General features: G+C 43.7%; 1 protein-coding gene across 6 annotated transcripts in view; it reads right to left on the bottom strand.

Annotated features, from left to right (window-relative positions):
- Positions 1 to 234: 234 nt before the first annotated feature.
- TRPM6 (transient receptor potential cation channel subfamily M member 6) overlaps positions 235 to 26,642 on the bottom strand; it is a 193,504-nt gene continuing 167,096 nt past the window's right edge. For 4 of the 6 annotated variants that reach the window (XM_050761470.1, XM_050761468.1, XM_050761469.1 and 1 more), the window contains 6 exons: positions 17,691 to 17,977; positions 17,335 to 17,417; positions 16,373 to 16,578; positions 10,410 to 10,461; positions 6,014 to 6,120; positions 1,881 to 2,473 (listed from right to left, as the gene is read on the bottom strand). In XM_050761470.1, the coding sequence (XP_050617427.1) occupies positions 2,340 to 2,473; positions 6,014 to 6,120; positions 10,410 to 10,461; positions 16,373 to 16,578; positions 17,335 to 17,417; positions 17,691 to 17,977 (869 nt within the window). In that variant the 3' untranslated portion in view covers positions 1,881 to 2,339. Of the gene's footprint in view, positions 2,474 to 6,013; positions 6,121 to 10,409; positions 10,462 to 16,372; positions 16,579 to 17,334; positions 17,418 to 17,690; positions 17,978 to 26,642 lie in introns of all 6 variants that reach the window. The other 2 variants (XM_050761467.1, XM_050761466.1) reach the window with 1 other exon arrangement.

The following is a 26,642-nucleotide window of genomic DNA, read 5'->3' on the forward strand; positions in this document are numbered from 1 at the left end:
CACATCCTCATCACTAACGCAGTACAGAGAAGGCACTTAATATCTGTTGAATAAAATCGACTGACTGAATGAACACTCCACCCTTTTGTGGTCATGGAACACTCAAAGTCAAGACTGCTGCACTGGTATTTGCATTCATGTATTCCCACAGTGACTTTTGCTCAGCAATTCATCTTTTAAAAATGTTATTCTGTTGATTTTTCTTAAAACAAACAAAAGAAAAAGCACACCACAGAAATGTGAAATCCAAATGTATTTGCTTTCAAGTTCCATTCCAGGTAACAAATATTTGACCAATGAACTGATGTCTTTACTTTGGCCATTGGGCAGGCAAACTCTGCCTTTTTTCATAGTTGAGTGCAGCACTGAGGTGAGTACCAATTGTTCCTTTACTGATTTGTAGAATGAGATAAAGTTGTTAAGCCCCCAAAAAAGTATTAACATTTTATCCTCATTGCCAATCAATAAATCACCCAAATTTCCCACCTTCCACCAACCAAAAACCCAAGTAAAAGTGGTATAAAGTAACCCTTGTGGAACTCAAACTTACAAGAATCAGAGGCAATCATTGGCATACTAAATTCTTGGTTTTCCACCCTCCTATTCAACATTTCCCCTGTACACCTAAGAATGTAGGAGTATAGATTTTTAAAGCAAGCTCAGTAGCAAGTCAGCTAATGTCAGGATTAAAGATAAAAATAAGTTGGAATTTTTCAAACCCAGGAGGTTTGCTGCCAGTGGACTGGGGCACCTTATAATAAGAAAGGGGATGCAATAGGATGCGGAGAGGACTCCCAGCCCCCAATCTCTCCTTATGTAAAAAGTTGGTACTTGTTCGAGGTAGGGCAACCAGGCCCAGCATACAAGAGGGATGACTGATCCCTCAAATACGCTACACAGTGTGGCTTCCAGGAGTCCTTCACCTTGGGCCTCATAAACCAATGACATGTTCTCAGCCGTATTTCAAAATATATATACATTCTTTACTCCAGGGGAATAGGGACTCTGCCCTGGAAGGAAGCAAACACCTGTGAAACATGTTTTCAGTCTGAAACCGTATCTTTCTTCATAGGACCTGACATAGAGTAATTTAACCTTCAATATTATATATACAACTTTGGAAAGAGGAGTGGTGTTTTACAGGCTGAGCTAGTCAACTCCTAACTAATTGTACCCCTGTGCTTAAAGGAAGGGAAACCCTTTTTTAGTAATTTCCAGTTCTTCATATACTTGTTCTCTTGTTTAAAAAAAAAAATAGGCCAGGTGCAGTGGCTCACGCCTGTAATCCCAGCACTTTGGGAAGCCAGGGCAGGCAGATTACCTAAGGTCAGGAGTTTGAGACCAGCCTGGCTAACGTGGTGAAACCCCGCCTCTACTAGAAATACAAAATTAGCCAGGCATGGTGGTGCACACCTGTAGTCCCAGCTACTCGGGAGGCTGAGGCACAAGAATCACTTAAGCCTGGGAGGCAGAGGTTGAAGTGAGCCAAGATCGCACCATTGCACTCTAGCCTGGGCCAAAAGAGTAAAACTCCATCTCAAAAAAAACAAAACAAAACATATATATATATATATATATATATATATATATATATTATATATATATTATATATATATATAAACCATGTATACCCCATGTATACTGTATATATTATATATGGAAGGGTATTTGTTTTAAATTTCCCTTTCTTTTACAGAAACCTGAAATATCCAGGCATTATATGATTCACTGACAATATCTGAAACCCATCTAGATTTCGCCAGTATACTTGGTAGTCTGTGCAGGAATGTGCTCCAATCTGTGCAAATCCACCCTCATTCCACTGTTTTTCCTATCATTGCTATTCAAAGTCCTATGCCATGGAAAAGACAGAGGAGGAAATCACATAACTTTTTATGAACATATATATAGATATAAATACAATCTGTGGGTGAGGTGACAAACAGTAGTAGGGGGTCCAGTCTGCATACATAGTAAGAAAATAAAATAAATGTATCTCCCCCTCACCCCATCCTTTAATGTGCAGGATTCTGCTCCAAGGTTCCAAGAGACCAGCTAAAGCAATGAGGTATACAAGAAAAATATTCCCAGCTGACTCATCCAAGCGTCTTCGTGTGGAACTTGAGGATGGAGCTGCAAAGTGCCCTGGACAGAGGTCAGTGTCTAGGAGAACCCATTGATCATATACCAATGAGGCCTTTGGACAGAAGGAGATGTGAGGCTCAGAAGGCGTGTTCCAAGGAGATGCTGATGTAATCAATGTCACATCAATCAATCTATGTTATCACAGAGTTCCTGGCAGGCAGGGCAAGCACTGGGATCTTCTTGCTCCTCCCTTTTTATAGTTGCATATCATCTTCTGGGGAATTTCTACCCCTCTCCCTTGCTGGAGGCTCCTCAGCTGATTCTATTTTTATCTCAAGTCCAAAGGTGGAATTTATCCTTTCAGGGGAATAGTCATTTCTTTTTAAATCTGCAAGGAGGACAAGTAAAAAGGTTATAGTGGATCCCCAAGAACCTACTGCTCATGAAGACAAATGGGACTTTAGACTGCCAAGTGTTCAGAGAGATCTCCTCTTCCTCAGACCATAGATATGTGGAACTCAAACCCTCGACCATGTCTAAATTAAGCCTCCTTTCCCACCCCAATATCCCCTCTCCCTTCCCTATGCTGTTTGGGCGCTGTTTATGGGGGCAGGGAAGAAAGACTTGGTTGCTTGCTTCAATACACAGTGCCCTATAAGGCATAATCTGGCCAGAGTTAAGTGAGACCAAATGGGAAATGGGGCATTTTACTGTTGAATGACAGGCAGAGGCAGAGAGGTCAGCCAAGAAGGCTGACTCCTCATCTCAGTGGTCAGCTTTCTGTGACAAAACCTGCACCTCAGGTTTGGTACAGCCAGTAAAAGTTCTATCCAGTTATCAGATCCTATGCTTCCTAAGCCCTCCTTCCATTTGGAAAGAAAAAAGTTAAAAGAAAATATTAAGAGGCATAACCTTTGTAAGATAGGTATGGAGGAAAATGGGGTTAAAATGTTTGTGACCTTTTTGTGCTATACTGATTGTATTTGCTAGCCTAGAACATGTATTTCTTATAGTATTTTTAATGCTAAATGAGGATTATGTGGACATAAAACTAATACATATTATATATTAATAATAAAACAATCAACATTTATTGAACATGTATGTTGATATGGTTTGGCTGTGTCCCCTCCCCAAATTTCGTCTTGACTTGTAACTCCCACAATTCCCACGTCATGGGGGGAATCCAGTGGGAGGTGACTGAATTATGGGGATGGATATTTCCTGCACTCTTTTCGTGATAGTGAATGAGTCTCACAAGATCTGATAGTTTTAAAAACGAGAGGTTCCCTACACAAGCTCTCTTTGCCTGCTGCCATCCATGTGAGAAGTGACTTGTTCCTCCTTGTCTTCTGCCATGATTGTGAGGCCTCCCAGCCATGTGAAACTATAAGCTCATTAAACCTCTTTCTCTTATAAATTGCCCAGTCTCAGGTATTTTCTTTATCAACAGCATAAAAACAGACTAATACGTATACTACATAATTCAATTTTCACACAAACTTTATGAAACAGGTGCTATTATGCCTGTTTTACAGATGAGGAAACTGAAGCCCAAGGTCATATAGCTGGTAAAAAGCAGAACTGAAATGTGAGTTCAGTCTCTCTGACTACAGAGCCTATGCCCTTTATACTATCCTAAACTGCCTCTCATATAAAAAAAAAAATGAAGGGAAATGTAATCAAACAAAAATGAAAAATTACCTCTAATCCTATTTTCCAGACAAAACTCTTTTTTTATTTAGATTACCAAATGTCTGAATAAACAAGGATATTTCTTATTTCCACTTAAATGTCGGTCAAAAACTAAGGTTTTGAAAGAAAAGATGAATTAGGACTAGAGATGGTGGAATTGCTGAATTACTCAAAACCTACCAGTCTATCACGCCTGTAATCCCAGCACTTTGGGAGGCCGAGGCAGGTGGATAACCTGATGTCAAGAGTTCGAGACAAGCCTGGCCAACATGGTGAAACCCCATCTCTACTAAAAATACAAAAATTAACTGGGCGTGGCGACAGGCACCTGTAATCCCAGCTACTCGGAAGGCTGAGGCAGGAGAATCACTTGAACCCGGGAGGCGGAGGTTGCAGTGAGCCAAGATTGCCCCACTATACTCCAGCCTGGGCGACAAGAGCAAAACTCTGTTTCAAACAAACAAACAAACAAAACACCTACCAGTGTAATGCAAAAAAAATTATCTCAAGCTTAATCCTACAGGACTACTAACTGAGCTCAAGGATTGGAAGCAGTGAGTTCTGTCTCAAGTCTCCCTGTGTCCTGGCTCCTTAGATGTAGTCCTACATCTAAGATGTATTCTACATCTCCTTAGTTGTAGAATGCAGGCTACCCTTCCAGGGTAAGAATGAATCAGACCTGGGAAAAGGACAGTACTGGAGGATGCTGAGTGAATGAGCCGGACTCCAGCCTGCCATCAAGGAATGACTCTGATCGTTGTCAGCTCCTGCCTTCCAGAGGGCCCTTACCTAGAGGTCCTGATGACTCTCAGTCCATTCCCAGCCCCTTCCTGAGCTCCTTTTGACCAGAGAAGCCAGTGGGCAGCTCGGTTGTGCACAATCTCTTTGCCACGTCAGGTATGTGATTTGTGAGAGTGAGTCCTGGCCAGTTGTGAGAGTTATGGCCCTCCCCTCTCTGACTGCTGCATTTTGATCTCCCCATTGCTGACTGACCACTATATTCCCAGTGGAACTGGAAGCCTGCGCCAGCTCTGTCTCTCTATGCCTTCACCACAGAAGCTCCCCCTACCTCTAACTCTAACAAGATTAGAAATCACCCTTGTGGCTGGGCGCAGTGGCTCATACCTGTAATCCCAGCACTTTGGGGGAGGCTGAGGTGAGCGAATCACGAGGTCAGGAGTTTGAGACCATCCTGGCCAACATGGTGAAACCCCATCTCTACTAAAAATACAAAAAATTAGCTGGGCGTGGTGATGAGCGCCTGTAGTCCCAGCTACTCAGGAAGCTGAGGCAGGAGAATCGCTTGAACCCAGGAGGCGGAGGTTGCAGTGGGCCGAGACTGCGACACTGCACTCCAGCCTGGGCGACATAGTGAGACTCCGTCTCAAAAAAAAAAAAATCACCTTTGTTTGTTGTAAATTTACACCTGTCCCATCCCAGGTTACGATGGATGGTGCTCTTTCACTGACTTCAAATTCAGGGTATGATCATTTATTATAAGGTAAGAAGAGCTAATTGCTTAAGATATATGAAATCCCACTGTAAGGACAAGTTTGGTGTGAGCAAAAGTAGTAGGCAAGCTGAGGTACACATGATGCTTCCCTTCTGGGACAAAAGAAAGGAATGCAACAGGGCTGGGACTGCCCATTTGGAGGGCACAGGCCTCCAGCTGCTTGCTTTTATAGTAGGAATTTTTAAGTATGTCATGTTATCAAATCAGATTTTTAAAAATACATGTTGCAATGTGTGTTTAAAGTAGCAGATTTTTACAGTAAAAAGCACTACTTTGATTGAAGGTGTCATTTCCCTCCATACCACACCCTCCCAAGTACCCAGTGGGTAAATTAGAATAGAATAGAAATAGAAAAGCTGTGGACAACACCCTGAGGCCATCGGCAGCTGGCAGGACCCAAAGTGGGGGGTGGAGAGGGCAAAGACCTGCCTCGGTCAGATTTCATCCCATTTAAAGTCAGTGGAACTTTTCCTTTGGAGTGACTGTGACAACTATTGGGCCCCATGTTGTTTTATCACATTTTGGCAGAACCCAAAGTAAATCCCTGTCCTTTTAATCCCTTTAGAGACTTGAAAATTTTGCAGTCAGAAAGTCAGGCCCTGCGAATGACTGTGAATGAGATAAAAATGTGATTACAATTCTCTACTTTATCCCAGGTTACAAAGGATGTTGTTCTATGAGAGATTTACTTAGAGAAAAACAGAACTGTTAGTGGCATACCCGGGAGTTTGAGCTTCCGGCAGCAGGAGTTACAATTATGTTTTGCAATGAAGTTTCTAATTGCATCTTCCCCCAAATTGGCCGGTCCAAACACCATTCCTCTTGATCTAGAGGAAATATCAGAATATCAATTAGATCACAGCTAAGAAAAAGGAGCTCAACTAGGATTCTCTGAGATACCGAACAGTATCCCATAGTAACCCAGTAAACTTGAAGGAGCCAACAAAGAACAGAGCACTTTGGGGAAACAACAATGTTAGGTTTGCAAATTTAAAATTCAAATGCACTTAAATCTTTGTTCCCAACTCCAAGACCTACTGTGAAACGCATTTCAACGCTAATCTGATAGAAGAGTGAATTTTCTATGTACCACATTAAAACAAAATACAGTGAAATCCTTTTTAATGCATATGGGGTGAAAGAGTGGCATTCATTACCAAATGTTCTACTAGAATACCCCAAAGGTAAGATATAAAGTAAAATACATTTGCTTTTGGGACACGCCTTCTAAAACGATGCATAGACATTGCTTCCAACCCAAATACTTTTCTGAAAATAACCATCCTCAAAAACAAATACCCGACTAAACCCTAGATCCGTACTCATGGCTCTTTCAAAGCCACTTGCTCTCCGGCAAACTGCTCTAGCTGGGCTTTTTGTGGAAAGACAAGACTATGACACAATGTGTTGGTGGAAGTAAAGTACATATGCTCGATGTAGGTGACAGAGTTACAAATAGAATCAGTATATATAAGGCACCTTTTGAATACTCTATAATCATAACAAATCCCCAGCAGATTCTAAGATCAGTGTTCATCCGTTATCATATCAAAGGCGACCATCATTCTTTGGATGTTGACACAGCACACCACAGAGCAGAGCACACCAGAAACATTTCCCAAGAAACTTTATGAAAGCTAATATTTTATTTTAATGACATGCAGAGTGGAAACAGCACATTTTAAAATCTGAACTCAATTACCGCTCTTAAATACCACGTCTTAAGAAAAAAGAAAAGCAAACTATCACAAAAGGAAACAATAAACTTCGCTTCTAAGGAATGCGGTTTTTCAAAAGGGACGTGGTGTAAAAATGGACTTTTTTCCATCCAAGGATTGAAACATTTATCTCAATTTCCACTTCCTTTTGGCAGAATAACAGTAGCTGCTCTGAAGATGTGCCAAGCTCAGAATGAGGGCTGATGTCAATTTGATCTCAGATCGCCTCTTTGCTCCGAGGCGAGTAGGTGGAGGAAATCTCTCGGGAAGACCAAGTGAACAGACACCCAGGATTAACTTTCCTGGCCACTCAATCGCTCTTACAGAGCACAGCTCTGGTGGTATTTACCCGGCTGCATAAGCTGCCTCTTGTTAACTATTCCTCTCTCTCTGTCCATCTGGTAAGGTACCACTTCAATAAGGTGAAACTGAAGGTGGCCAAAAAGTCAAAGCACTCAGCATTTAGACCGGGATTCTACGATGCCAATAAAGTGAAACAGTGTTATTTTAGTCGTTTACATTGAAGAATGCCTTTTCATAGTCTCTCCAACATGACCCTGTTAGAATATTTCATTCATTTGCTTTCAATACCTGCCATTTCTTTCTCCCAGTAACACACAAAAATCCCCAACTTAGAGATGCAACGCTAAATCTCAGATAAAAGCTGTAAGTTACATGATTTCCCTCTATGAGCTCTGGGAAAGTTAAGACAAAAGAATCAAAATTACTACAAAATGCATATAGCAGGAGTTCGACCACTCCCAGTGCAGGGGAGAATGAAGGGGAGTCGTAGGGAAATTCATTTGCATCTACCCGCTACAGCACGCCTAGAGCCTTGCAGTCTTAGATAACCAGGTTTTAAAAAAAATACAAGTAGCTGTTTTCCAGATTTTTCACAACACAGGAAAAGCAGGTGGTAGCTTGGTTCCACATGCGAGGAAACGCTAATTAGTGCCATCTATACATAGATTTACTAAAGAACATCTCATCATCATTTCATACTTGTCAAATGCCCAAAACTATCAAAGCAGCAAGCTAAAAAACGGTAATCCCAAATGACCAATAACCAAGGCAGAAGGTTAGGGAAAGTTAAGAGACAATAAGCACTTGAAACGATATGAGAATTTCCACCACAAGAATATCTTCTCTTTTGGTAGAGGGTTGTCCTTTCATTGACCCCTTCTCCTCATAGGAAAGTTACCATCTTCACTGAGCCTAAGTTTTCTCATTTGTGAACTGGGATTGAAAATGCTTCCTTTCATTGTTGTTGCAAAAGTTAAAATAAATAACGTGTGAAAGCACTTGCTTAAATCAGTGCTTCCCAAACTTTAATTCACACTGGATCACCTGAGGATCTTGTGGAAGTTCAGATTCTGATTCAGTATGTCTGGGCAGGGTCCTGAGATACTGCATGTCTAACCCTCTTCCCGATGATGCTGACCTTGTTGGTCCATGTCCCGTGCTTCGTGTAGCAAATGCTTCAGACACGTAAGGCATTCGAAATGTGAGCCCCATGGAACTAATCGGACATAATTCCTCATGAGCATGAGAAAATAGTAGTTCTTGTTATCTTGACCATGAAGGCCAACTGCATCTAAAATTGGGTCACCCCACAAAACCAGGCAGGCCACAACGAAGCCGTCCTATCAGTTTCCAGAGTTACTATCCTTAAGTCATAAAAAAATAAAGTTGCCAGAAGACAGAGTTTCTCAACCCTGGTTGCCCGTGGAATCGCATGAGGAGCTTAAAAAAAATACAGACATCAGAGCCCTATCTTCAGAGATTCTAATTTGATGCCAATCCTTGGCAATTTTTTTTAAGTTCCCCAGGTGACTTTAATAGAAATTGAGGCCCACTGGCCTATAGCATGCAATTAAATACCTACCTGTCAAGGGGGATAATATAATCTTAGAATTCTAAATGATAGAATATTCAGGTCATATTAAGTGACATATGCCAAGGTCAAAATTTAATAAATGATAGATGGGATATACATAAACTTCGTTCATTATATATGCAAAAAATTTCCACTGCAAAATTATAAAGTACTTTTAGTATAAGATTCCTACTACTAACCCTTAGGCATACAGGGCTACTGAAGAAATAATATTCTTAGCTAAAACACTTTAGCAGAGCTTAAGTGAAAAATAATAAAGTCTTTATGTACCTAAGCGTGGTAACATGGATGCCACAGTCAAATAAATATCATAGGAATTAGATGTGTATGTTCAATACGGATCACCTTTATTTTCTCTAGTTCACCTAGTCCAATTAAATATCTAATACACTTTTAGATGGGCCTCTTTGCATAGAAGCCTACATATTTAGATTAAATCACTCAGTAAAATAACAGAGCACTAAAGCAGTGAATATTTATGAGTTCTTGGGGAGGGAAAGTAAAAATTTCAGATTTTATTGATTGCCCACTTATGTAGTTATATACATATAACTACTACCCAGGGGCCAAGTGTACACAATTATGACAACTAAGAAGTAAAAATGTATGCTGGCAGTTCTCAAGAGTGGTCTCTGGACCAGCAGCATCATAATTCCCTGGGAACTTGTAAGAAATGCAGATTATTTGGCCCTACCCCAAACCTACTGAAGCAGAAACTCTGGGAGTGGGGCCCAGCAATCTGTGTTTTCACAGGCTCTCCTGGTGACTGTGATGTAAACTCTTATTTGAGAACCATTGTTGCCTGCCATATTGATCAGTGTTTAACCCTCACCATGACTTCTTTCTACCCCACCTTTAATACAAGAATACAACCTGAGATCCTTTACTGCCAAGTCTTCCCAAAAGCCTGCTTCTGGGATAAAATTCCATGGGAATTCAAGGGACAGGTTGAGTCATCTCTCTATAGAATTTAAAATTCAGATCTTAATTAAGTCAGATTATCTGATGGTTCATATTTAAACTCCATTGTTTTGTCCTCTCGTAAGATTTGCTGTTACTAAATAGCACACTTTATGCCCTCAGCTTTCATTTTATAAGCATATGATGGAAGATGCTGCCCATGATAAGATGCAATGACTCCATTGTGAAGACAACAAAGGAAACTGTGCTTCGGCTATGACATTGTTCTCACATCAAACCCGCAGAAGCTAAACTTACACATTGGAAACCCAGTCGAATTTGCATTAGTCCTTATAATTTCCATTTATGTGTACAAATCTAACTGCAGATTTAATATCATTTTACATATTTCTGTATTTTCTTTTTACCCCCATTTCCTAACCTATGCTTTTTTATAATCATATTGTTTTTGGTCTATATACATAAGCTACCTAAAAACCTTTCTAGAATCTAGGCAGGGAACATATATGTTTGTAAATTATTTTTAAAACCATTTACTATGTGTTAAATGCAATTTTCTAAATGATAACACATAACTTACTGTTTGACTTCAGGTTTTATAACAGATGGATCTGTCAAATTTTCTCCAACACCTCAAAAGAAGAAACAAAATTCATTTAGCAAATGGAGATTTCATTTTCTTAGAAATTCAAGAAAATAATAATTAAATTCTAATTTCTTAATTTAAAACTCACAGTCACTCTGTAGTAAATCAAACATCATGAGCCCATACTTCACCACTAAGCAAGACTGGCATGTAAGAAATTTGGCTGGGCACGGTGGCTCACACCTGTAATCCCAGCTCTTTGGGAGGTGGAGGCAGGCAAATGACCTGAGATTAAGAGTTCAAGACCAGCCTGGCCAACATGGTGAAACCCCATCTCTACTAAAACTACAAAAATTAGCCAGGTTTGGTGGCGCTTGCCTGTAATCTCAGCTACTTGGGAGGCTGAGGCAGAAGAATCATTTGAACCAGAGAGGCAGAGGTTGCAGTGAGTTGAGATCACACCACTGCACTCAAGCCTGGGCAGCAGAGCTTAACTCCACCTCAAAGAAAAAAAAAAAAAAGCATGTAAAAAAAATCTGTACTTGTACCCCCTAAACATATAACGATATATAAAAACTAAATATAAAAAAATTAAATATTTTAATTCTCAAAAAAATCATGTAAATTAAATGCACTATAAAAATTGTTCAGAAATGTTTGAAAATTTTAGTTAATGCGCTGTTTCCCACAAACCCTGTTATAATAAACTTCTAGGCCGTAAATGATTGTTTTAGTGGTGTGTTCACAGTTACTGATAGTGGCATCTGTCATTCATTTACCACTTGCATATATCAGATATTCTAATTTTATTTTCTCTAATTCTCAGCAATTATAAAAGAAAAGTGTTATCCTCATAGCCTCATTTTACATTTTATCCTCATTTACATCAATGAGTACACCGATGTCCAAACCAATTATGTCATCTGTCAGAGGTTGCACAGTCCATACATGGTCATAACAGGATTAACACTGAGCCAAAGTTTGTGTTCCTAACACTGGTCTATGGTCTCCTTGGATGGATTCCATCAGTGCTCAGCAAGGTGCATGGTGCTGCGTGGTTTTGCAGGTACAACCTCTGCTCCATCAAAGAGACACACACTTACACTTTTTTTTTTTTTTTTTGAGATGGAGTTTCGCTCTTGTTGCCCAGGCTGGAGTGCAGTGGCACGATCTCGGCTCACCACAACCTCCACCTCCGGGGTTCAAGCAATTCTCCTGCCTCAGCCTCCTGAGTAGCTGGACTACAGGCATGTGCCACCATGCCCAGCTAATTTTGTATTTTTAGTAGAGACAGGGCTTCTCCATGTTGGTCAAACTGGTCTTGATCTCCCGACCTTAGATGATCTGCCCACCTTGACCTTCCAAAGTGCTGGGATTACAAGCCTGAGCCACCACGCCTGGTCACATACTTATACTTTTATTCTACTCATAAACAGTAGAATAGAAACCGCTAAATTATTGATCTCGGTGATGATTACAACTGTGTATTCAGTTGTGAAAATTCTTTGAGATGTATGCTTATGCTATGTGAATTTTCTAAATGTATATAAGTCTTCAATAAAATTTACCTTTGAAAAAAAGATGACACTAAAGCCTAAAAAGGTAACATAGGTGCAATGTAAAGTTAAAATTTATCAAAACAGGAATCAGCACCTAAAGTGAATATCTTATAAAATACTAGTGGTGAGGAGGCTGATTTCCACTGGTGGAAATGTTCCAAGCCAGCCAGTAAGATTTGGGCACAATCCAGTGATTTCTGAGATCATTCTCTAATCAGCCCTGCTTCTCTTTGCTTGAAAGCAACTAATCTTGTGGGAAGATTATTTTAACATTATATAAAATTTGTAAATTTTAGTGTATTTCTACTTGTTGAGAAAACTCATGTTTTCTAGCCAGTATGTTTTAAAAAGATTTTTGCTATTGTCTGTATGTTTTACAATATACTAAACCTTTCATAAGAAAATGTAATCCTTATAGACTTTTACCGTATGAAACTGACTTCCTTAGAAAAATAACCTAGAGCTTGAAATTGGGTGACCTGGATAGCTCCCTTAATCTCTCTGAACCTCAGTTTTGTCATCTGAAATTGTGAATAATAATGGGCCTTATCTTACAGGGTTACTGAGAGGATTAAATGAACTACTGGACACAAACTGTTTAGCAAAGTGTCTGCCCCTAGGAAGCTGAAAAAATGTTCACTGTTACTTGTATTATTTTTCTCCTATCAAGAACTTCTTGTGAAGTGAAATTTTATTTCCTTACCACTAGTAAAATCACGTTTCTGATTGATTATCTCATTTCCCTAAAGTACTATGTTCCCAGAGGAACAGAACTCCTTATAAGAATGAGGGTAAAGAGTATCCACAAACCTTTATACCCCTAAACCCAATCTGACAGTCCAAAGATTAATATATACATAGTTTGGGGCACACAAATGGCAGAAGGACCTTTCAATGTGTGAAAATAGAGAATAGACCAATAGAGAATAGGCCAGGCACGGTGGCTCACACCTGTAATCCCAGCACTTGGGGAGGCAGAGGCAGGCAGATCTCTTGAGCCCAGGAGTTTGAGACTGGCCTGGCCAACATAGTGAAACCCCATCACTACACATACAAAAATTGGCCAGGTGTGGCAGCACACGCCTGTGGTCCCAGCTACTCGCGAAGCTGAGGTGGAGTATTGTTTGAGCCCAGGAAGGCTGAGGCTGCAGTGAGCCATGATTGTCCGACTGCACTCCAGCCAGCCTTGGCTACGCAGGGAGACCTTGTCCCCCCACAAAAAAAAGAAAGAAAGAAAGAAAGAAAAAAGAAAAGAAAAGAAGGTAAGGGAAAAGAAGGGAAGAGAAGAGAAGAGAAAAAAGAAAAGAGAAGGAAAAAGAAAAGAAATGAAAAGAAAAGAAAAAAGAGCAGCCCCAAATACCAATCTGACTTCAAGAGAGTAAATGCTCATGTCAGGTAATATGCGGCATGCCTTTATGAGGAACTCAGAGATTGACATTCTGATCCCAACCACCTTTGAGTACATCAATGAACTTGTACATTGGTGGAAAGGAGCTACCTTTTTTGTAGTAGCAGAATTTATGATGATGACGACGTGGATGCCAATGCTGCCGTTCTGGAAACTGCTTTGTTGAATAGAAAATTAATAACTCTAAAACAATATTAATATCTCCAAATTAATGTTGAAAAATACAGTGAGCTAAAAAATGCTATAAACCACTGGAATTTGAAATATAATTGTTTTCCATTTCTGTTGCTGGGAACTAAATGTTGGCTTTTAATGATGATGATTCAGGCCCTCACATGTAGGATTTTTTAAGTGGAGAGAGACCAAAAAACTTCAGCATAATTACAAGTGATTGGAAATTGGTCAAGTCTCTCCTTAGAGTACAGTTTCTGGCCTGGTGTGGCAGCTTCTGGGGTTAGTTATTGGTACTCCCTTGGAAGAAAGCAAAGAGGAGAAGAAAAGAAACTGAAAGAATAAACTCCTCAAGTGTTTTACACTCCTTCTCTCTGAAAGCGGTAGGGAACCACAGCACCCCGAGCAGGGCCTTCTTCTATAGAAGCAGAGGCTGCAGTCTCTCTGCAGCACCAACAGGACCACACAGCTAAGGGCAGACTGCCTGCAACTGCAGATCAACCTCCACATTAAAGAGTCACACAGAGACTAATGCTAACAGCAACAATTACTAACATTTACTGAAGGCTGTGTATCAGGAACTTGTCTCAATTCTTGCCCTTAACAACTCTATGGCTTAAGTGCCTAATATTATTTTCCCCATTTACAAATGAGGGAAGTAGGACTCAAAGTGGTTGCTCCGTGTTATGCAGCTAATTCACAGTGGAGCCAGAAGTCAGACTCTGGCATTGCAACTCCAGAGCTCCTCCTCCTAACTGCTGCTGGTGAGCCTCTGTCTCCACTTACACCACCCAGACAAGGTGCATCATCTCTCCAAAGACTAGAAATACAAATAAATTAAAGACAATATAAAACTGAACCAAAAACCATTAAGAGATTTTAAAAATTACATTCTATTTTCCCTTTTCAACCTGGTTTGGATTAAATATAATAATGCACATAAGCCTTTAGCCAAGTGCCTGGCACAAACATAGTAAATGTTAGCTAGTAGTAGTAGTGTAACTGTTCATAATTACTATTATAGGATTCACATTCTTCCATAAATCCAGGTCTAACCAATTGACCAAAACTCTCCGATAAGTATCTCAAATTTCATCACACTCATTCTATGATGTCCACTCCTCCCTTCTTTGAAGGTCAATGTTTTGACATCGTTTATTTGGAGTGGCCTATTTCTGCAATTCACATAATTGCCCAGTAAAAGAATAAAGTTAATTCTCTTTTTCCCTCAAGACTGTCAACACAGCATTTGTTCTGTTTAATGTTACTTCGGATTACTAAGAGACATAAAAATCCCCAAACATAAACATCATTAAACAAAAACCTATTCAAGTGGAATACAAAACACACTGAAGAGTCATCATTAATTCCTTAAAGTTTTTCTTTGGTTGTTTTGTTTTGTGTTTCTGTTTTTCTTTTTTAAACAACTCCACCCAAAACTCAAAGCACAGTCAAACACAGATGAAAACAATCAACCTCTCTCCAATTTGAGCTACAAAAATAGATGCCTTGGGCATCAATGCTCTGGGTTTATATGGATCAAGTACTTGCTGGTTTAAAAGCTGAATCAACTTGGTCATTTTAACTCTGTTTATATTGCTTCCTAAAATATTGGGTTTGAATTGAATTAGAAATATAATTCAACTCTGTGAGCAGCATCAATCTGAAAGGACAGAAGCACTTATATGTCATTTAAAAAATGCACTTGTATGTAGTTTAAAAATTTGTGTCCCATCCTTGAGCATGTGACACAAGTTTCAATCAAAGTGACTTTGCAGTCTTAGCAGACGTGGCTCACGATGCCCCAGGACTGTCTGCTTATCTCTACACTCTCCAACCTCCAAGAACCCAGAACCAGAGAGCTGGGAAAGTCAGACAGGACAAGAAAAAGGCCCAAGTTGTTCAAAGAAACCATAAGATGGTTATACCCTCTACATATGAAACTCTTGAAAGAAATAAAAGAGCAGTGAAAAGAAAAGAACAGGGATGTCTTAAGAATAGCTTAAGTCTGCATCCTGGCTCCCCCTTAAGTAGCTGTGCAACTCTGGGCAAGTCATTAAGGTTTCTGGGCCTAAATTCCCATAATATTTACCTCAAGGTGCTGCTTCTAGGATTAAATGAGGTAACTTCTAGGAAACTTCCTGGACTAAATCTCTTATTTAACACCAAAGCCCCAGTCAGTGAGCCTAAGGACTAAACTTTGACCTCAATACATATTTTGTTCTGTCCCTGCTAGGAAAGCCTGCTGGAGATACTCTGTTTTGTAACGCAGGATTATAAGTCACCTGTGAGGTGTTGATAGTCAGGAGATGTGCTGATCAAAAGCTTCCATTAAATAAGAGTGTGCTGCGTTGCCTCTCTCAGTCTGTGTATTTTCATGAACAGTTATAACAAGGGACACAGCAAAGAGAGCAAGCTAAATTATAAATTGCTAAAGCAATAAGCTCAAAATCATGAAAAACACTCAGAATTTAAATGTTCCTATGCGTATAAATGCATGCCTAAATATTAACATAAGACTAAGGTGAAGTCATAAAACTGAAAAATTTGTTACAAAAATCATTTCTCATTTTGCTCAAAAATTTAGATGTCTTTACATTTTAAACAGATAATCATCTGCCTACATTTTTTCCTCTACCTAAGTGGGAAATAACATAGCAGATTCCATGATTATCACTTTACAATGTCTCGAAATAAATGTGCCCACCTCCCTTCAAAGCTAAACAGAGCAACTCCATATATTACCCATCCTGGCTCTTGCAACATCTCTTTACACTTTGCCTCATGCTTGTTGTATCAAATCCTACATCATCAATCACCTTGCAAATCTAAAACCAGCAGCTCTCCCCGAGTGTACTCATAGGTCCAGTGAGAGAAAGCCAACATCAGCTCCTCCAGGGTGCTTGTGGGGGTGATTTCATCACCGTTGTTGTTGTTGTACTTCCGGAACTCCCCTGTCATATATTTCTCAATGGTCAACCACTGGTTGGCTGAATGGCAGTAGATTAAGAAAACTTCCAGGAACCTGTTAGGGAAAAAGAGGCCATTGATCCCCACAATACAGCATAAGTGGGACTTACCTTACTGAGCAGTCATCAGCAGGAAAGATTACCTAACCCTGTATGATGCAGCCTCAATGCACATGCCCTTGCCCTTTCTATGGAAAGGATAGGATGCAAATATTGTTAATTTTTTTTTCCATGCTTACCCATCTCCCTTCACTTTGAGGAAACTTTCCAACTCTTTCATGAGTACCAGACCCAACTTTTCTTGCTGTGCTCTATAAAGTTCCTTGTAAATGAAAGAATGAAGCTTTACTCTAAGTCCAGCACCAAATTATGATCTGTGTCTCAATAAATGAATCCAAGCGTATAAAGACACTCAAGTGAAAGTAACAAGAGTTTATTCTTACAAAATTCCTACTTTTATAAGATATTGGGGGAAGAACCATGCTTACAATAAGAATAATTTTTCTGCCATAATGCCCCTGGACATTAATAATAACACCCAAGATCTGTCTGTTTCCCATAACTGAAATCTTAGTTATAGCCTCTGAATCTCTTTTTTCCACTCATGTTTATGTCCATTGATCAACACCAAGGTATCTCTGGGGTCTCTAATTCTCCTTTTGTCAGTCTCCGAAATTATGGAAGAAAGAATCCAAAAATAAGATCATGGGGAATTTCCCCATGGATAAGATTTCTCATGAGTAATGGGCTGAGAAGAGATAGATAGAAATTCCTACATAAAATAAAGGGCCAAGATGCCAAGATTTTCTTACCTTGGTGTGTAGGGAATGGTTTGTGGTTTCACTTGGTTGAAGGTATAGATCAATTTTTGAGCAGCTCTTTGTTGTTGAATTTCCTACAAAATAGGGAGCACTGATAAAAATACTGGTTTACTGTGGTACAGCTATGATCATGAAATTAGGACAGGCTACCCAAATGTGATTTTTAGCCTTATTCAACTCCCACCACTGCCTGTCCCAAAAGCAAAAGTCCTACAAAACAATACCACCTCTAAAAAATAATAGGCTCCCCTTTGGGTGGAAGATAACGGCCTCAGATAAGGATGTAACCAGATCTCTTTTCTTTGACCTGTCCCTCTGGGCTATGGGTCTCTGAGTTTCAGACTTACCCTGAGGCAAAGATGAAGCACAGTACTCTCCTGGAAGATTTTATGCCACGCCCGCACAACCTCAGGAAGAAAGGACTTGACAATGAAAACCTGTCCCGGCTTGAGAATGTCATCCTCAGACCAAGTGCTGACGACTCTCATAGCTTTACGGAGGCCCCCATCCATCTCTTCTCGGGACAACACCTGTATCATCGCAGCTCTCCCACGCTGAGACCAAGAGGACACGCTTTTATCAAGGTTTAAAGGGGAACTCTCCTCCAACCTGTAAACAGTTATTTCTTCTCCTGCTGCAAAGAGAAGTGAAGGCAAGGAATTCAGTAAGATTGCCATGTCTGTGACATGGATAGTATCCTAAATATCAATGCAGAATCAGTTCAGTTACCCAAACAACCAGAGGAAGATGGGACTAGCAGGGAACAGAACAGAATAAGGACATGGATCTGGCCATGTTTCCACGTTATTTATTGTCTAGTAGATGTGGGGAAGGGGAGAAGGGACAAGTATCAGAGGATACAAAAGAATTAAGCTGTTCATACTGCAGACTATAACTGGACAAAAGCAAAGTAGTAAGGATATGCTTCTTCTGTTAAAGATAAATCCTTCTAAAGAGACGGTTCAACCTGATGGTGTTGCTCATTATCATCCCCCTAAGGAGCCTAATTAGACATTCTTTTCCAATTGTTCTTCTCATGACCCATTAATACAGGTTGCATATCCCTTATCCAAAATGCTTAGGACCAGAAGTGTTTCAAATTTCAGGTTTTTTCAGATTTTTGGAATATGTGCGTATACATAATGACATATCTTGGGGATGGGACCAAAGCCCAAACACAAAATTCATTTGTTTCATATACACTTTATACATATAGCCTCATAGTAATGGTATACAGTATTTTTAATAATCTTGTGCACGAAACAAAGTTTCGAAAGTGTCTTGACTCTGACCTGTCACAGGAGGTCAGGTGTGGGAGTTTTCCACTTGTGGCATCACATTAGCACTCAAAAAGTTTCAGACTTTGGAGCATTTTAGATTTCAGATGCATTTCAGCTTGAATTTAATACAAGCTCAACTTGTATTAAAAATATTCTGCATATCTGCTTATGTGTACTCTATGTAAATCTGTGCTTTATATCATTAAAAAAAAACCTTATTTTTTTCTAGGGGTGGTAATACTCCATTGAAAATGCATGGTTTAACTCAGCTGGAGTCAAATAGTACCAACGTCATATCTCAGAGCCTCTCCTTCCTTCCTTTGTGCCTTTGGACAAGTTACTTAAAACCTCAATTTCCCCATCAGAAAAATGGGAATGAAAATACTGTTTTCATCGGGCTGTTGTAAAGGTTAAGTAGGCTAACATGGCCAAAGTGAATTACAACCTCAGATACAAACTCAATCCCACTTAAAGGATTTTAGACACAAAATACTACTTAACTGCTACATAGCTTCCACTTTTAGGCTGTTGAAGAGGGAAAAATTCCTATTGAACCTAAATGCTACCAAGTCAGTGTTTAATGTTTCTTAACAGAGTCACATACTCTATACACAACTTCTGTCCAGTTTCAGCTGGTGTTTCACTTCCCCTTTACACCTTTGCTTCATTTTTTTTTTTTTTTTATGAACACGGTACTGGTTTACCAAGGAATCCAATCCCTCACTCTCGCATCTAATTCCTCACCAATAAACACATCTAGGTAATGCTCAGTAACAACTTTTCAAACCTTCAAATATTTATTCTGAAAGGAGCTGGGCACATTCCTCAGCCCCGGGCTCAAAACTCCCTGAGCCTAGCACAAACACATCCCATCCTCCCATCCCACCACCATATATCTCTCAAACTCCCTGAGCTCAGTACAAACACCACCTGGAAAGTCTCCGATAAGGAGACAGCCGTTCAAGGTTACTGAAAGCGCAGGAATTTCTTTGTTCCCCTACAACTTTCGGGCTATAAAAAGCAAACGCTCGCATTGTTCGGGGCCCTCTTGTATACTGTGTAAAGGAGGGACCAGGTTCGAACTTGTAGTAAAGATCCTTGCCGCTTGGCTTTGACTCTGGACTCTGGTGGTCTTCTTTGGGGAACAAACAGTCTGGGCATAACATCTGGGGGCCCGTCCGGGATTCCCCAAGCCCACCAGACCCCTGGTCAACGGATCTGCTAGGATCGATCTACTGATAGGTGAGCTGGCTCGTCTCTGTTTGTCTGTCTGTATCTGTGTGTCTGTTCTGAATCTGAATCTCTGACTCGCGAGGTCTGAAACTGAGGCTGGCACAGTCCTGGCGGACGCGCTATAGGACGGCCAGTGGAGACCGGTGGGAGACGTCCCCTGGCTCTCTTCTGATTTAAATTGCGATCTGGGTTGCCGGAGCGGGTTCGCGATCCGGGCAACAGTCGGAATCTGACCCCGGTCCCCGGGTGCGCGCTCGCTGTCGGAATCTGACCCCGGTCCCCGGGTGCGCGCTCGCTGTCGGAATCTGACCCCGGTCCCCGGGGTCCCCGGGTGCGCGCTCGCTGTCGGAATCTGACCCCGGTCCCCGGGTGCGCGCTCGCTGTCGGAATCTGACCCCGGTCCCCGGGTGCGCGCTCGCTGTCGGAATCTGACCCCGGTCCCCGGGTGCGCGCTCGCTGTCGGAATCTGACCCCGGTCCCCGGGTGCGCGCTCGCTGTCGGAATCTGACCCCGGTCCCCGGGTGCGCGCTCGCTGTCGGAATCTGACCCCGGTCCCCGGGTGCGCGCTCGCTGTCGGAATCTGACCCCGGTCCCCGGGTGCGCGCTCGCTGTCGGAATCTGACCCCGGTCCCGGGGCTCCCCCGACCCCGGTCCCCCGGGTTCCCGGCTTCCGGCGCGCTCCCGGCCCGGTCCCCGGGCTCCCGGCCCCGGTCCCCCGGGTGCCCGGCTTCCGGCGCGCTCCCGGCCCGGTCCCTGGGCTCCCGGCTTCCGGCGCCACACTCCCGGCCCGGTCCCCGGGCTCCCGGCCCCGGTCCCCCGGGTGCCCGGCTTCCGGCGCGCTCCCGGCCCGGTCCCCGGGCTCCCGGCTTCCGGTGCCACACTTCCGGCCCCGGTCCCCGGGCTCCCGGCTTCCGGCGCCACACTTCCGGCCCCGGTCCCCGGGCTCCCGGCTTCCGGCGCCGCACTCCCGGCTAGCTATCAGTAATAAGTCAGATCAGATTTCCTCTATTGGAATTCTAACCCACATTCCTTTACAGGAAAGGACTACAAATCGTTACAGGATGGGCAATACCCAGAGTACTCCTCTATCTCTTCTTACAAATAATTTCAAAGAAGTTAGAGCAAGGGGCCATGATCTTGGTATGGAAATCAGGAAAGGAAAGCTAATTACTCTGTGTCGCTCCGAGTGGCCTGCCTTTGATGTGGGGTGGCCACCCGAAGGGACCTTCCGACTTGCTGTCATCACTAGGGTAAAATCCAAGATTTTCCTACCTGGACATGCGGGCCACTTAGACCAAATCCCATACATCCTCATATGGCAGGACCTTGTTGAAAACCCGCCTCCTTGGCTGTCCCCTTTCCAATTAGCCTCTGAACCCTCTAAGGCACTGGTTGCTCGACCACTAAAAACCAAGCAACCAACTGCCCCCTCCCATCCTGTTCTACCTGATAGCGGGGACCCACTGTTCACAGAACCCCCTCCGTACCCCTCCGGGCCCCAGGTTCCGGCCCCTCGGGCTGAGTCGCAGGAGAGAGCAGGCGGAGAGGAGGCGGCCGCCACTCACGGGCCTGCTGAAAGAGAAAGTAACTTTGAGGGGCCGGCGGGGCGGACGCGAGGGCGCACTTTGCGGACTAGCCCCCCCCAGCCGCCTGACTCCACGGTGGCTTTACCCCTCCGGGAAATAGGACCCCCAGATGACACAGGAATCCCCAGGCTCCAGTACTGGCCATTCTCCACCAGTGATCTGTATAACTGGAAGACTCAGAGTGCTCGGTTTTCAGACAACCCCAAAGATTTACTGTCTTTACTGGATAGTGTCATGTTCACCCACCAGCCCACTTGGGACGATTGTCAGCAGCTCCTCCGAATCTTGTTTACCACGGAAGAGCGAGAGAGAATACAGGTAGAAGCTAGAAAGCTGGTCCCGGGGGACGACGGTCAACCGACTGCCAACCCCGACCTCATAAACGCGACCTTTCCTCTGACCAGGCCGGCATGGGACTACAATACGGCAGAAGGTAGGGGACGGCTACGCCTTTATCGCCAGACTCTAATGGCAGGTCTCCGGGCAGCTGCTCGCAAGCCCACTAATTTGGCTAAAGTATATTCTATTCTGCAAGAAAAGACAGAGAGCCCAGCCACCTACTTAGAAAGATTAATGGAAGCTTTTAGACAGTACACCCCCATAGATCCAGAGGCTCCAGGAAGTCAGGCAGCTATTGTAATGTCATTCGTAAATCAGGCAGCCCCAGATATTAAAAGAAAACTCCAGAAATTAGAAGACTTGGAAGGAAAGCGGATTCAGGACCTCCTTCAGATAGCCCAGCGGGTTTACAATAACAGAGATACTCCAGAAGAAAGGCAATTTAAGGCCACTGAAAAAATGACCAAGGTCCTGGCAGCAGTAGTACAGAAAGAGCATCTACAGCCAGAGTACACCCAACCCAGGCGGCCCCCCAGGCATGATAATCTGAAAAAAGACCAATGTGCCTACTGCAAGGAGGCTGGCCACTGGGTAAGAGACTGCCCCAAAAGAAAACAACGAGGACAGGGACCCCCTAGGTCTACACCCGTACTAGTCACTCAAGATGAAGACTAGGGAAGACGGGGTTCGGATCCCCTCCCCGAACCTAGGGTAACTTTGCAAGTGGAGGGGTCCCCAGTCCAGTTCTTGGTCGATACGGAAGCACAGCACTCAGTCTTAGTTAAAACTAATGGAAAATTATCCTCCAAGTCCTCGTGGGTACAAGGGGCCACAGGAGTTAAGAAATACCCATGGACAACACAAAGAACAGTAAACCTCGGAGCCAAGAATGTAACCCATTCTTTCCTGGTTATCCCTGAGAGCCCCTGTCCCCTATTAGGGAGAAACCTGCTAACTAAAATGGGAGCACAGATCCATTTCCTCCCTGAGGGGCCCATCGTGACCAACTCCCACAATCAACCCGTGTCCGTCCTAACTATAACCCTAGAAGATGAGTACCGGCTCCACCAGGAGCAACCGGCCCCTGACCAGGACATAGCAACCTGGCTCCAGCAATATCCAGAAGCTTGGGCGGAAACGGGGGGCTTAGGACTAGCAAAACACCGTCCTGCTTTATTTGTTGAACTTAAACCTGGGGCAGACCCTGTGCGGGTACGCCAATACCCGATGCCCCTAGAGGCCAAGAAAGGAATTGCCCCGCATATCCGCCGGCTCCTTGACCAAGGAATCCTCTGCTCATGTCACTCACCCTGGAATACTCCATTGTTGCCGGTACGAAAACCTAATAGTGGAGAATACAGACCTGTACAAGACTTAAGAGAAATCAATAAGAGGGTTGTGGACATACATCCAACTGTGCCTAACCCATATACCCTCCTAAGCACCCTAAACCCTAAACATCAATGGTACACTGTTTTAGATTTAAAAGATGCTTTCTTCAGTTTGCCTTTAGCCCCTCAGAGCCAAAAGCTCTTCGCCTTCGAGTGGAATGACCCTGATAGAGGCATAAGTGGCCAACTGACATGGACCAGACTGCCGCAAGGATTCAAAAACTCTCCTACCCTGTTCGATGAGGCCCTCCATGAAGACCTGGGTGAGTACCGACGCAAACACCCTGAAATAACCTTACTACAGTATGTTGATGACCTCCTGATTGCTGCTGAAACCCAAGAAGCTTGCATCCAAGGGACCAAAGGTCTCTTACAAGCTCTGGGAAATCTAGGATACCGAGCCTCAGCAAAGAAAGCTCAAATCTGTAAATCAGAGGTAACATACCTAGGATACCTGCTTAAAGAAGGGCAGCGCTGGTTAACAGACGCCCGAAAACAAACTGTTCTGCAGATCCCCAGGCCGCAATCCACCCGACAAGTGAGGGAATTCCTGGGGTCAGCGGGGTTTTGCAGACTATGGATACTTGGGTTCGCAGAACTGGCTAAACCCCTATATCAGGCAACACGGGGGCAGCAGCCATTTAAGTGGACAGACGAAGCCGAGTCGGCTTTCCAACAGATTAAAACTGCCCTACTCTCCGCGCCTGCACTGGGACTACCTGACGTCACCAAGCCCTTCCACTTATACATAGATGAAAATAAGGGTATCGCTAAGGCAGTAATAACTCAAAACTTAGGCCCCTGGCAGAGGCCAGTTGCCTACCTGTCAAAGAAGTTAGACCCAGTGGCTGCCGGGTGGCCCCCTTGTCTCCGAATGATTGCAGCCACGGCTCTGATGGTGCAGGATGCTGATAAGCTTGTCATGGGGCAAGAATTGCGGGTCGTTACCCCACATGCCATCGAAGGTGTACTCAAACAGCCACCCAATCGATGGATAAGTAACGCCCGACTCACCCACTACCAAGGATTACTACTAAATCCTCTCAGGATAACTTTCCTGCCCCCAACGACCTTAAACCCTGCCTCGCTGCTGCCCAACCCGGACCTGGACGCCCCACTCCATGACTGCACCGAGATACTAGCTCAGGTGCACGGAGTTCGAGAAGACCTGCAGGATCGCCCACTTCCTGACGCCGACCTCGTCTGGTTCACTGATGGGAGCAGCTTCATGCATCAGGGCCAGAGGTACGCTGGAGCGGCAGTGACTTCAGAGACTAAGGTAATCTGGGCGGAACCCCTGCCCCCGGGGACATCGGCCCAGAAGGCCGAATTAATAGCGCTCACCCAAGCTCTTACCTTAGGGGCGGGGAAAAAGCTGACGGTATATACAGACAGCCGATATGCTTTTGCAACAGCGCATATACATGGGGCCATTTACAGGGAGCGGGGGTTACTAACGGCTAAAGGAAAAGAAATAAAAAACAAGCAAGAAATCCTAGCCCTGCTAACAGCCCTATGGAGGCCAGAAAAGTTAGCCATTGTGCATTGCCCAGGACATCAGAAACTAACTACTCCAACTGCTCAAGGCAACTTTCTAGCGGACCAAACTGCAAGAAAGGTGGCGAAGGCTCCCAGCCAACTCCTTGCACTCCAGCTCCCTGACCCGGGCCCCCGGGACTTGCCATATTTCCCTGATTATTCAGAACAAGATCTCCAGTGGATTGACAAGCTTCCCCTGAAACAGATCCAGAATGGGTGGTGGACTGATACTAATGACCAAACCATCCTACCAGAAAAATTAGGACAACAAGTGTTAGAACACATCCACCGAACCACCCACCTGGGTGCTCGGCGGATGATAGACCTGATCAGACACTCTAAGCTCAAATTCAGACATACAACCGAGATGGCCAGCAACATCGTGACAAGTTGCAAAGTCTGCCAGCTTAACAACGCCTACCCCCAATCCCAGGCTGCAACGGGAACAAGGCTCAGGGGAACCAGGCCCGGTATCTACTGGGAAGTAGATTTTACTGAAATAAAGCCAGGAAAATACGGGTATCGGTACTTACTTGTCTTTGTAGACACTTTTTCAGGGTGGACTGAAGCATTCCCCACCAAGAAAGAGACTGCTCAGGTTGTAGCAAAGAAAATCCTGGAAGATATCCTCCCCAGGTATGGCTTCCCCGTCCAGATAGGGTCAGATAATGGGCCGGCCTTCGTCGCTAAGGTAAGTCAGGATTTGGCTTCCATCCTTGGGGCAAATTGGAAACTACATTGCGCTTACAGGCCCCAGAGTTCAGGACAGGTAGAGAGAATGAATCGGACCTTAAAAGAGACCTTAACTAAATTGACTATAGAGACTGGCGCTAATTGGGTGGTCCTTCTCCCCTACGCTCTGTTCCGGGCCCGTAACACCCCTTACAGACTAGGCCTTACTCCTTATGAAATTATGTATGGCAGACCCCCACCCTTAGTTCCCGGCCTAAAAGATGATCTGCTCAAGTCCGAAACAGAAAATGTCTCTGAACTCTTGTTTTCCCTACAAGCCTTGCAGAAAATTCATCAAGAAATCTGGCCCAAGCTGAAGGAACTATATGAGACCGGTCCCCCGCCGACACCCCATCCGTACCAGCCGGGAGACTGGGTCCTGGTCAAGCGACACCGACAAGAGACCCTAGAACCCAGGTGGAAAGGACCACTCCAGGTACTCCTAACCACACCCACCGCCCTGAAGGTAGAAGGCATCGCATCGTGGATCCACTACACCCACGTCAAGCCAGTGGACCCAACCTCTGATCTTCTGGGACCAATCACGGCGGCGGCTGAAACACCGGACACGTGGACTGTAGACAGAGCTAAGAACAACCCCTTAAAACTCACCCTGCGCCGACAGCATAGCTCACTGCAAACATGCAGTTAGGTAGTCTAACCCTAATGTTAGTCGCCCTAGTGGCCGCTGGAGAAATCACAAAACCAGCTCATAATCCCTTTGTCTGGAGATTCTGGCTTTATGAAAACCGAACCCACCCTGGGCAACCTCATAAGCCCGGAAAATTATTGGCCAGTGCTGATTGCCCTTCCTCAGGGTGCAACAGCCCAATTCTACTAAATTTTACCGGTTTTCAAATAGCCAAACCTATGACACCAATAATATGCTTTGAGTTTGATCAGACTAAATACAATTGTAAACACTATTGGTGGCACCAAAATGCTGGCTGTCCTTATAACTATTGTAACATCCACAGGCCCCGTTATTGGGGAGAAAGAAAACAGTTAGACCCTAGATGGCCCTTCTATCGTAGACGGGATAAAGACTTTCCATATACATAAATAGTTAGAGACCCCTGGAACTCCCGCTGGACCACACCTCAACATGGGGCTGTATACTACTCCCCCTCCTCCACATGGCCTAGCAGTCACCTCTATCTGTGGCGAGGCCTAGTGCAAGTACTGCCCCTGGTCCACGG

This window comes from Macaca thibetana, chromosome 15 (genome assembly GCF_024542745.1).
Source record: "Macaca thibetana thibetana isolate TM-01 chromosome 15, ASM2454274v1, whole genome shotgun sequence".
Lineage (NCBI taxonomy): Eukaryota > Metazoa > Chordata > Mammalia > Primates > Cercopithecidae > Macaca > Macaca thibetana.